The sequence below is a fragment of the Equus quagga genome, chromosome 18 (assembly GCF_021613505.1).
Source record: "Equus quagga isolate Etosha38 chromosome 18, UCLA_HA_Equagga_1.0, whole genome shotgun sequence".
Lineage (NCBI taxonomy): Eukaryota > Metazoa > Chordata > Mammalia > Perissodactyla > Equidae > Equus > Equus quagga.
In genome coordinates, this window is record NC_060284.1 from 40614726 (window position 1) to 40627610 (window position 12885).

The following is a 12885-nucleotide window of genomic DNA, read 5'->3' on the forward strand; positions in this document are numbered from 1 at the left end:
TGGGGACAGGAGTGTGTGATAGGAAGGGGGTTGGGCTTAGCTGGGGGTCCACCAAGGCTTCTGCTGTACCATATTTCTTAAGCAGCATGGTGGGTCTTAAATATTTCATGATATATTTAAATGAAATCGAGTAGGATTGTGTTACGAGAAGGCAAACAGAGCTAAGGGCCCCCGTAGCAGAGGCAGGTAAAGATTCAAGTGGGACTTCTCAGATTAGGTGACATTTATTCTAAGACATGAGTAGGATTTAAACAGAGGGAGGGAGGCAGAAGTTTGTTCCCAGAAGAAGCAACAGCATGTGGGAAGACCCAGCGGTGAAAGAAGTTCAACAGAAATTCTGTAGGGCTGGAGTACAGAGAGTGGGTGAGGAGTTTGTGCCCAATCCTAAGGGCAACGGGGGGTCACAGGGGTTTTAAGCAGGAAAGTGGCGTGGTCAGATTTTTGTTCTGGAGGGTCCCTCCAACTACATTATGGAAAAGGGGCTGGAGGAGGCAGGGCTGGATGCAGGCAGGCCAGTTAGGGGCCAGCTCAGAGCTGAGGAGGGGAGGGGGGGGAGTAGGGAACACCCTTGGGCAGAGTTGAGAGATATTAGGGCATAAAATCGATATGAATAGATTGATGGTCTCTGGGGTGGCCTTCCCCCTTCCCGTACAATCCAGTTACATGTAGCATCTAAAAGTGTACATTTCCAGAAAAACAGGTAGATTAGACTGGATGGACTGCGAAGGTCTGAAAATAGCTGTATCTACTGACTTTCTTTGACAGCTTTGGAGTCAGGCAGACCTGGGTTTGAATCTCAGCCCCTGCCTCTTGCTGGCTGCGTGATATTGGGCAAGGTACTCACCAAGCCTCAGTTTCATCATCCATTAAATGGTGAAAAAAATAGTACTTCCTCTTACTGACGAAAAGAAATCATGAATATAAAACATGTAGTTCAATACCTGGGAGACAGTAAGCAACTAATAAATGTTATCCCCCCACCCCACCCTCACTTGCCCACTATCTGCTGGGTAGTTCTGCACAATGTGGGGGCATGCCCACCTGTCTTCCTCTTGTTGCCTGTACCCCTAGGCTCCTTGATCTGAAGGCCATTTTTCACCGAGCATTTTCAGGTCCAAGCTTCTACTTGTGAATCACAAATCTGGATTTCCCCAGAGACCTAGCAGGACAGGAGAACTGCACATTGCACAAAGCCTGGTGGGCTGTGCCCCTGCCAGTGAACTTGGCTCCTGTTCCCTCGCAGGTCCAAGTGGGTTCCCCTGGGCGACTACATCTCCTCCAACACGGACGAATGCACGGCCACGCTGATGTATGCTGTCAACCTGAAGCAGTCCGGCACTGTCAACTTCGAGTACTACTACCCAGACTCCAGCATCATCTTTGAGTTTTTTGTAAGCCCTTGGCCAAGGCGGGAGGGGGGAAGTAAAGACTCCCCGAGGCTCAAGTTCATTTGCAGGAACCACAAGCGCAGTCCTGCTTGGGAAATTACCACATTTGTTTTCGCTCTGGAGAGAACTGTGGGCAAAATGAGCTGAGGCTTCAAGACGCGAGGGGAGAGGCAGAAGTCAAGGACTCTGGGGGAGAAGAGTTGAGTCTGGCAGATGTCTTGGTGTTTTGCCCTGCTCAGACATGCAAACAGCGTATAACGGCTTCTGAATTGCTCATTAGTTCTTTGGTGTTAATGCACTGATGTTTTGTGTGTATGACTAGCCCCAACCCCGCCTCAGGGCTCATGAGTTCTGAGCTCAGATGCTAAAAGAAATTGGCAAGGGCCCTCTGGAGGGCTGCTGCAGTGTGGGGTAAGGAACACATTTTCTTAGAAAGCTGAGACTATGATCTCTACCTCCTGCTGCCTCAGGTCCAGAATGACCAGTGCCAGCCCAGTGCAGATGACTCCAGGTGGATGAAGACCACAGAGAAAGGATGGGAATTCCACAGTGTGAGTATCATCCCAGCCTTCCCTTAACCTTTGCTGGAGAGACCAGCCTTTCCTAGAAATCCCAGAAAAGGGACTGAGGATCTTTCCTCCAAGAAGTGCTTCCTCCCTGTCTGGGCTTCCACCCCTCTGTCCCTAGAAGGTAGGGGTCTGATGTGAGGAGGACACTATAGTTTCTCTCCTCTTGAATTGACAGAATACAGGCAAAGACTGACTTGTTGCTCCTATGACTTGACCCCAAGGACCAGCTGCTTTCCAGCTTTAAGGGCTGGGTCTCCTGGGGATGGGCCATGGATAACTAGAACCAGAGAAGAATGAGGGAGTTCCAGTCACCCTATTATCAGTGCCTTCAGGCCCCTTCATTGGTCTCGCCCTTTTGAGATGCTCGTGGTATATGCGACTGAGGGAGAAGCGGGGGGAGAGAGCATGACAAGGTTCTAGGACGAGGCTTAAGAGGAGAGGGGAGCTTAGTCAAGATGGGAGGAAGGGCAAAGCTGAAGAAGCTGAGGGAGAGGGTCCGAAGAGACACTGTCGTGCAGACTGTAAGAGGAGGGGTCCCAACAAGAGGCTAATCCGGCAGATTAGGGAATGTCTGTCTCTGAGGCTGAACTAACTCTTGCTGTTTGTGGTTTTTAGGTGGAGCTAAATCGAGGCAATAATGTCCTCTACTGGAGAACCACGGCCTTCTCAGTGTGGTCCAAAGTGTCCAAGCCTGTGCTGGTGAGAAACATCGCCATAACAGGTACCGAGAGTGGGGCTGGGTCTGGGGTCTGTTGCTGACGGCTGGGCCTCGTGACTCTGCAGGGAGGATGGGGGTCAGTCCCCAGGGGGCTCAGTCATTGCTTTTCTATGTTGATCTCCCTCCCTAGGGGTGGCCTACACTTCAGAATGCTTCCCCTGCAAACCCGGCACATACGCAGACCAGCAGGGCTCCTCCTTCTGCAAACTTTGCCCAGTCAACACTTATTCAAACAAGGGAGAAACTTCTTGCCACCAGTGTGACCCTGACAGATATTCAGGTGATGTGTGTGAAGGTGGGAAGAGTTTTGTGGGGTGGGTACCAACAAACACACAGGGAGAAACAGGAAGTGAAGCTGTGCTTCTGGCCATGCTGAAGATGGAAACTCTCAAACCCTTGCTTTCCAGGCCTGGGAGGAGCCTTGCCAATCCACACTTCACCAATCACTCTTGAAATGAAATCATTCAATATTTACTGAGCCTCTGCTATTTGCCAGGCCCTAGTCTAGGTGCTTGGAATACATCAGTGAACAAAACAGACAAAGGTCCCTGTCTTCCAGGGTGGATGGAATCTACATCCTGGAGATGGGGGTGGGGAGACGGACATAGGCAATAAAAAAGTAACTAGAATAAATATAGAATCCATTATATAGTACATTGGACAGTAAAAAGTGCATGCTGCCCTGGCAAAAAGGAAAAAGCAGCTCAAGGTCAGAGGGACTGGGAAAGTTAGGGAAAGGGGTTGCAGTCTTTTTTTATTTTTAAGCAGTGAAATCTTTTTTTATGAAATTTTTATATAAGATTATAATTAGAAATAATAGATACAGTAAATATGATATACATTTACATATTTTAATTTATAACAATTATTATCAAAGTTAATTCAAAACAGCCATGAGGCTGTATTGATGAGCAAAACCTTTCGATAGCAAGGGCTTAAGATGGAAGTTACAGGGCTGGCCAGGTGGCGCAGCAGTTAAGTGCACATGTTCCACTTCGGTGGCCCGGGGTTCACCGGTTCCGATCCCAGGTGCGGACATGGCACCGCTTGGCGAGTCATGCTGTGGTAGGCGTCCCACATAGAAAGTAGAGGAAGATGGGCACGGATGTTAGCTCAGGGCCAGTCTTCCTCAGCAAAAAGAGGATTGGCAGCAGTTAGCTCTAGGGCTAATCTTCCTCAAAAAAAAAAAAAAAAAAAAGATGGAAGTTACAATCATTTATTAGCCTGAACATCCACTGAATTCAAAGCAGGCCTTTTAAGGAAATCCAGGGTTCCCTGGAACACAGTTGAAAAACCACTGCTCTAAGGGAAAATAAGAGGACAGCTGGAAGCAGCCTATTTCTACCTTCCCTGAACAGCTGTCTAAAGCACCCCAACAAGAGAAACAGGGAGCAGGGCTCTGCTGTAAGATGGGCAGGGTCCCCAGAGGGCCCTCTGCCCAGGTAGTCCAATGGTTGGCACAGGGGCCAATCTCCAAGACAGGTTTGGAACAACCAAGTAGGGAGAGAAAAGAGTCCCTTCTCTTCCCCTGCAAATAATCATAACTGTTCCATTTTTCCTTTTTCACACAAAACCATATACAAATCCAGTTCAAGGCCTCTCTCAATCAGACCCCGGTCCCCTCACACGGACACACCCACTCCTCACACAGGTCTTACAGTGTGTGTTTGCTCAGCTAAGACCATTGACCTTGTGAACTGCTTATTTTCACACTATTTCTAAACCAAAAGTCCTATTTATCTACACAGATCTTGTGCCAGATGAGCATAGTTTTCAGCAAGAACAGGAGTGTTTAGATCTTGGAGGAAGTTTTCATCTGTAAGTCTAAACTCCTGCCTTTCCACTTGAATTTCTTATTCCTCTTCCCTGCTCTATCAATGGCAGCCTTTGTCGATCCCTTTCCCGCCCAGCAGTTGTACAAGGGTTTGAATGGCAAGGTGGTTCCAGAAAAACTGCCTAGGAGTGTTTGATTAACTCTACGTAAACTGCTTTTTATCCAGAGAGCTGTTTGAAAGTGTTAGGTTGGTAGTCTGGATTCCTGGAGTCCATTCTCCTGCTGCCACCAATTTCTCAATCCACCCCTTTAACTAGGAAGTGAGTTTTTACTATGAAGAACATGGTCAGTTTGTTGACCACGTCACCAGCTTGGGCTACAAAGAGAGTTGCATTTCTTTGGGACTTGACTCTTCTGGAATACAGAGTCAGTGGGAGGCTGGGAAAATGCAGAGAGAGTCTAATGAGAGTCTAGATGGAATGTGCGTGAAGGGAGTGACGGAGGCCCTGGGACCATGTAGTCACTCATTTACAAATGAATTCCGAGTGCCTGCCAGGTGCCAGGGCTTGGGCTTGGCGCTAGGGTTAGAGTTGGTGCCTGCCCTCCAGCTTATGTCAAAAAGTGGAGACGTGGTCATAGAAACACCTAAGTGTAGTAAGTCAATGGTGCAGTGGGAGCTGGGATAGGAATGCTGAGTGTAGTGGTCAGTAGAGGCAAAAATGGGAAGTGGTCTGTCCTCTCTGGGGAGGGAGGGAGGAAAGTCTTCACTAGCTGTGGTCTTGAACGATGAGCTGAATCTTGAAAGATGAGTTGGTGATTCGATGGGGGAGGATGTTCTGGAAGAAGTATGAGTCAAAGCCAAAGGCTCAGGGATCTTGGAGTAGCTTGGCCTGGCTGGGGCTTACCTGGAGAGAAGGTAATACAAGGCTAAGAGGTGGGCAGGGAACAGATTATGGATGGTCCTTCTGTGCCATTGCTAGAAAACTGGGATTTGATCCTATCAGCAGTGGAGGCCATTAAAGAATTTTAAGCTGGGGAGTGACACGATTTGGCTTGTGCTTTTGAAAGACCACTCTGGCTGTCATGTGGAAAATGGATGAAGAAAGGAAGGGCTGGTGGCAGAGGCCACAGTGGAGAGATTTTGCAACAGGCACCGTCGCTGGTATCTAGGACCTAGACTAAGGCAGAGCCAATGAGGGTAGAGATGTTAAGAACAAAGGCTTAACTAAAAGCATCTTTCTCGCTGATACCTAAAATTCGATCATTAGGATCAATTCCTTTGTGTTACATTTAACATTAGGGATTCATTTCCTAATGGAATAGCATGGGGTTTAAGAGCAGGGACTCCAGAACTAAATTACTGTGGTTCATATCCCTGCTCCACCACTTACTGTTTGTGCCACCTTGGGCAAGTCACTTGTCTGTGCCTCAGTTTCCTCATCTACAAAATGGGAATAGCAATAATCATATCTCCCTCTTAGTGTTATCATGTGAATTAATTGGTCAATACAGATGAAGGGTTTAGGACAATGCCTGGCATGTACTAAGCATTAATTTTATTAATTCATTTCCATTAAGGCCTGTCCCAGCAGTCCTCTTCTAGTATGAAAATACTCTTGGCATAGGTAACAAGTCACTTATACAGTACTTTACAGTTTACAAAGCATCATCTCACTTGTTACTCATAGCCTAGTGCAGGAGTGATGTCTCCATTTACAAACGAATAAAGAGCATCTCAGAGAAGTTAAGGGATTTGCCCAGAGTGTGCGGTGGTATCTGAGCTGGGCCTTCTGTTTATTAGGTACTTAAATCCTCAGGAGAAATGTTTTCCTTTGATAAAACGGATCAGAATGAGAGAACATTGTACTCCTGGAGGCAGGTAGAAGATACTGAAAGGAGGAGGAAGGTGCATGGAGAGGAGTGGAGCCCCCTACAGACTTTATCTTCACACAGTTTGTCCAGGAATCCTACAGGAACCACTGTTCACGCCGTTACTAAATATCTAGGCAGATCTTTCAAAGTTGACTAGTACCCGACTTAAACACCTCGATGAAACCTGAGCTGGGAAATGAGGTCAGTTTCAGCATTTGGGTTAATCATTTATTAAAAGCACGTTAGCAGCTGTCAATGTGTAAACAGCTGGCCCATTTTTGCTAAAACCTGCAGTGAGGGTGTCAGGTTGAGCAAATATTTGATAGGCAGAGAAAGATCTTTGTGCAGAATGCACTTTCTAACATGTAACTTGCCATTTGCTACCCCCAAAACACACAGGCCTGGGAATTGGTGTGTTTTCACCATCTCCCCCAAATTTCTCCAGGCCAAGTCTGTCCAAAGCAGGAGTCCCTGGGTCCCTCTATGCTGAGTCAGGCCTTCTGTTTGTTAACCAAGGAAATGAGCTGAGAAGACCCCAGCTGTTTCTCAGCCAGCAGTTCCCTCTTGCCCGGGCTAATAAGACGGGGACAAAAGAGGTGTGGGAATGTGCCATTGAGGGAACTCCCCAGTGCAGGCCAATAAGGCTGTAATTAGGGGAGTCTCTGGTCTAGGAACTCATGTGGTACCTTGGGAAGAAGAAAGGATCAGTTGAGAAATAAGGCTTAACCAAAAGGGAGAGAAAGAGACTTTTAAACCTTATTAAAAATCCCACGACAGTTACCAAATAAGAATAATTCCCACAAACCCAGGTAATAATAGTTACCAGCATTTAATGAGTCCCTACTTACGACGTGTCATGTATGTGCTGCTCCAGTAAGGTAGATATTATTATTCTTCCTCAACAGATGAGAGCACTAAGGCTCAGAGAGGTTAAGTAACTTGCCTAAAGTGACGTCACCTCTAAATGATTGAGTGGGACCCAAACCCAGATCTATCTGACTTGACATCTCCTTCCACCCTCCCACACTGCCTGTCAGGGAATGGAGAGAGAGGAGGTCTCACCATTATCAAACGCTTACCTGCAGCTGACACAGGAGTCATATTTAGAAATAGTGGTGACAGCTGTAGTGGAATTGTGCTGGCACTCTATGAAGCAGTTTTTTTTGTTTTTTGTTGTTTTTTTTAAGGTTGGTGCCTGAGCTAACAACTGTTGCCAATCTTCTTCTTCTTCTTCTTTTTATTGCTTTTTCTCCCCAAATCCCCCCAGTACATAGTTATATATATTTTAGTTGTGGGTCCTTCTAGTTGTGGCATGTGGGACGCTGCCTCAACATGGCCTGATAAGTGGTGCCATGTCCGCATCCAGGATCCAAACCAGTGAAACCCTGGGCCGCTGAATCAGAGCGCGTGAACTTAACCACTCGGCCACGGGGCCGGCCCCTGAAGCAGTGTTTTTTATTCTGGAGAAAGTAAATTCCCTGGAAATTTTAAAAAATGTGTCTGCGTGAATTGTGTATATTTTTCTGGATAGAGGAAACAGATCTTTTTTCAAATTCTCAAAAGGGTTTGTAATTCAAAAAAGGTGAAATCCATTTTTAAAGAGGGATTCATTGAAATAGTTCTTGCTATCCAGGGGTTCATAGGGTTAAAGCAGAACTAACACAGATATAAGGAGAACATACAGAGAGTAGAATAAATACAACGATAGTTAATAACATTTTTCCCTAGGTACAGATCAAGGGTTAGAGATAGTCCTGGGATGCTTATGGGGTGGGGGAAAGTGGAAAGAACCTTACATCTTAAGTGGAGTTGAAGGAAATTATCACCTCATCTGGGTAGGATTGTTGTGTGAAGAAAGGCCTTCAATCTAGGCATATATTAAGAGAAAATTCAGAGAAAGAATTGGAGTAAGTATGAAGGCACTGTCCTGGGCTTTCCTACATGTTGCTTCAATCTTTCAGGAGTAGAAAAACCACACGCACAGTCAGGATTCTGAGGCGCCTGGAAGATGGTGGGTTTCAGGGAACCTGTGTTGGTGGTTAACCTGCAAGATGCCCTTTCCAGCTACCTGCCCTCCTTGCCGGTCCTTTGGCCAGTCTGCTTCCCCACACCCTGCTCCACAGCGCAGGCCCAGGGGCTTCTCATTAGCACCAGGGAGAGGTGCAGAGGGGGTACTCAGCATGGCTTTAGGGACTGGAAATGATGCCATCAAGGCAAAGGGAAGGAAGGGTGGGTGTGCAGGATTTTGTGCTTTCTGCAATGTCTGTGTCGTGCTATACCCCAGGGTCTTGGGGATCCTAGGGTCATGCGCGATCGGTCAAGAGCTCTACTTTCCTATGTAACTTCAAATATCTGTCCCTGCTTTTGCAATTTAGACAAAGGGTCCTCCTCCTGCAGAGAGCGCCCCGCCTGCACAGACAAGGACTACTTCTATACTCACACAGCCTGTGATGCCAACGGAGAGGTGGGTAGCGTGGTCTTGGGGCCCCTTTGCCCCCTCCTTGGGCTTTACCACATTGAAATCCCAGCAGTCAGTGAAGCTGGCACGAGAGAAAACCCCACAGACTTCCTCAGGGACTCTGGGCCAGTGGGGAGGCAAAAGGAGATGGCCTCATTCATTTTCAGGTCAGAAACTCTCTCGCCCACATTTGTTCCACTGCTTATTCATACACGCTCTGTTTCAAAAAACCATTTCATTTTCTTTTGCTTGGTTTCTCCCGTTTGCTCAGCCCTCCTGGGCAGTGACTGCCTGTCCATGCACACTGATTTCCACACGGAACTCGTCAGACTTGTCCTGTCAGTACAGCTTTTGTGGGTTGGCAAAGGGAATTGATTCCTGCTGCCTGGCTCACTGGAGAAGGCCTGACTTGTTCAGTCTCTGCCGTTTCCCTCCTCCCCCAGGTTTTCTGCTTCGGAAAGACTGTCCCTTGTAGTCTGCATGGTCACTGAGTCTTCAGGCATTTTTTGAGTCTTAATTGCTGTGCCAGACATTGTGCTCCAGCTGGGGATTCAGAGAGGACTAAGCCAGGCTTCTGCCCTCAGGGAGCTCACAGTCCTGAGCAGGAGGGTGGAGAGAGGAGAAAGATGGGCCTGACCAAGACCACAAGAAGGATGTGCAGGGCACCAGGAGAACCCAGAAGAGGACTGACCAGGACCAGGGACCAGGGAAGGCTTCTCAGAGGAGGTCATTTGTTCATTTCAACAGTCAGTCACCGTGCTGGGTGCTAGGTACACAGCAGGTAACAAAACCAAGAGAATGTCTACTCTCATGGAGCTTAATTCTTGTTGGGGAGTGAGTGGAGAGAGAGACAAGAGATAAATAACAAGTGGGTATATGATATATCAGATGGTAATAAGTGGTAGGAAGAAAAAGATAAAAGAGGATTAAGAGATGGAGAATGACGGGGGGGGGGGGTGTTGCTGTTTTAGAGAGGGATGGGATGACCTCTTTGAGGAGGTGACATTTGAACAGAGATCTGAATGAGATGAGGGAAGCCATAGTGCTTTCCAGGGAGAGGGGCACAGCAGGAGTAGAGGAGGCAGGCACGTGCCTGGTGAGTTCGGGGAACAGCAGTAAGTGAGCAGGAATGGCTCAAGGGCACAAGTGGAGGGAGATGTCTTAGATGAGACATTCTGGATGTACTGTCTGTATCCCTAAACCATTCTCAAGAAGATAGAATTAGGAGTCGGGAAATCTTCATTCAGCACTAAGCATACGCTTGGCATTAGGATGCATAAATGTTTGCTGGCTGGACAGCTGGCTGAACCCTCCTTTTGCTAATTAGGCGCGGGATAAAGTCTGCTCCTTAATGCTGATTGTTTTTCATAGTCGTCTCTTACTCCCCCTCACCCTCATGTTTGGAACATCATCCCCTTCTCCAGCAGCCAAGCGAGAATGGCTATATATTTTGTCCGTTGCACCTTAGGCTCGGTTCTGTAGTGTCTGATGTTCTGAATGACCTTGTAAAAATTGTCATTTTCTTGGCCTCGGTTGGCTCACTAATTAAATGAGGATAATCCTGCTCCTCTTCTCGCTCCTGGGCATAGCATGTGACTGTATGTGGCTGTCTTTGCTTCCTTCTGCCCCACTCTTTCCCCTCCCGGCTTAGGCCAAGGCCTTCTAGATGTGCAGTGTGCTCTGATGCCTGCGAGCCTGCAGGCCTGCCCTCACCTGACCGCCTCCGGGGCCTTTAGATGCTGGGTTGGGCCAGAGCCAGTGCTTCCACTTTGCAGCCCAGCCAAAGCACAGCTCAGAGGAGGAGGCCTGAAGCATGTATGGCTAAGCAGTGCACACGAACATGCAGTCACCAGGAGCACCTCACAGAAGTCTCATGCCACACTGGTTCTGTTCAGTCTCATGATTTCAGTTTGTCTGTCCTCTAAGCTATATTCTAAAATCAAAGGACACACCTCGCACTGACTCCAATGATTGCCCTTGTGGCCTTTGCTGTGCCTCAGTGGTTTCTCAGGGACCAGGATGGCCAATCCATTGGGGCTTCTAAATGTGCTGCTCCAAGAGATGGCCCAAGTCAGTCTTCCTGCTCCCCAGACCCTTCTCTCTATGAGACTTGAGGAGACAGGCTGGGTGAGACGAGGTCAGAGCACAAGCCTGGGGCTCTGGCCATTGGTTGCTCTTCACAGGGAAGAAGGCTGAGCTGAGCAGGGGGAGGAGGAGCTCCAGGGCTCACCATGAGTGAAGGCAGCATGGCCCTCTAAGACCTTGTAGTTTCTTATCCTGAATAAAATAGACAGGTGCCTTCTTTATCCACCTTTTTGCATGTATGATATGCTGCACAGATCATTTTCATCATCACATCAATGCAATCCACAAGAGCACGTTTTGTCTCTGACTTGACCCAAGAGCCACACAGGAAGCTTGGAGCTGCGCAACCTCACGCCTGACTCAGCAGGGGCCTCCTGCAGGTCATCTTCTCTTCTATATCCAATGCCTCTATCCAAAGACTAAGGATGGCCCTAGTGAGTGACAAGCACAATGCTTCTCTTGTCCACTGACCTGATGGCTGCTGTTCCTCTTGGCTTCCCCTCCTCACACAGCTTCATTGAAATATAATTGACACATAACATTGTATAAGTTTAAGGTGTACAACGTGTTGATTTTATAGATTTATATTGCAAAATGATGACCACCATAGCGTTAGTTAGCCAGCCCCCCATAACATCACATAGTTACCATTTCTTTTTTGTGGTGAGAACATTTAAGATCTACTTTCTTAGCAACTCGCAAATCTATAATACAGTATTGTTAACTGTAATCACCATGCTGTACTTTAGATCCCCAGAACTTATTGGTCTTATAACTAGAAGTTTGCACCCTTTGACCAACCTCGTTCCCCTTGCCTTGATGTCCCAGAGAACACAGTGTCCGCACCCCAGCATGGATTGTTGTTATGTGATTGCTGCCCTTGCTAGATGGGGAGCTCCCTGAGCACAGGGGCCATGTCTCATTCATCTCTGAGTCACCAAGTCTGACACATAGATGTATTAGGCTTTCTATAAATGTCTACTGAACAAATGAAAAAGCAAAGAAAATACTTGGAAGACAAATTGGGACACCTCAGTCACTCCCTCTTTCCCCAGGGGTTATGAAAGCCACCTCTACTCCCTGCCTTTCTATGTTGTGGGATTTTCACCAGCTGCTTTTCCTGTGACCTTGATCGTAATAAGATTCTACATTGGAATCAGAGCATTCTCTGGAGACTGCTGGTGCCCTGGTCCCTCTGTCACACAAGTCCTCATTACCTTTACCCCTCTTCATCCAGTCAACATTCATTTCACAGATATTTATTGAGCATGACCATGTGCCAGGCACTGGGCTAAGTGCTTGGGATACACTGGTGACCAAAACAAAGCTCCCGACCCTAGTGGAACTTTCATTAAAGCCCAGATCACGCCCCTTCGCCATTCTCAAGGTAAATTCCTAAAGATGCGCTAAATCCCACGCAGGCTGAGCCGTTCTTAATCCATTTCTGCAGACGCAGCTCATGTACAAATGGGCCCAGCCGAAAATCTGTGGTGAGGATCTCGAGGGGGCGGTGAAGCTGCCCGCCTCTGGCGTGAAGACCCGCTGCCCGCCCTGCAACCCAGGCTTCTTCAAAACCAACAGCAGCACCTGCGAGCCCTGCCCTTACGGCTCATACTCCAACGGCTCTGGTAACCCCCTCCCCGCCCTATTACCCGAATTGCATCTGTTCCCACATCACCCACATGGGCGGGCCACATGGGCACTCAGAGTGGTCGGCTGAATGCCGACTCTCTCCTCCGAGGGAGGCAGTAAGGGCCAGGCCACCTCTGAGGACTAAGTTCGGGAGACGAGAGTCTGGGAGGGGTCCTGCCTGTAGGTCAGAGTCATACCTGGAACTGCCTGCCTTCCTCCTCCTTCCAACTGTGAATGTGACTCAGGCCCGAAGGTACCCAATCCTCACGACAGAGGCTTCCAGCACATGGCAGGGATGCTAACGAGGAATTGGGGGAATTTGTGTACCTGTTGACATGAACGCATTTACTGATAATAATGTGACAAATAATATGAGCTCTACGAATCAG

General features: G+C 47.9%; 1 protein-coding gene across 3 annotated transcripts in view; it reads left to right on the forward strand.

Moving 5' to 3' along the window:
- Positions 1-12885, forward strand: part of ELAPOR1 (endosome-lysosome associated apoptosis and autophagy regulator 1) — a 70272-nt gene that overhangs the window by 43175 nt on the left and 14212 nt on the right. For all 3 annotated transcript variants that reach the window (XM_046645888.1, XM_046645890.1, XM_046645889.1), the window contains exons 4-9: positions 1244-1391; positions 1859-1939; positions 2573-2678; positions 2806-2955; positions 8697-8785; positions 12315-12492. In XM_046645888.1, coding sequence (XP_046501844.1) covers positions 1244-1391; positions 1859-1939; positions 2573-2678; positions 2806-2955; positions 8697-8785; positions 12315-12492 — 752 coding nt within the window. The remainder of the gene's footprint in view (positions 1-1243; positions 1392-1858; positions 1940-2572; positions 2679-2805; positions 2956-8696; positions 8786-12314; positions 12493-12885) is intronic.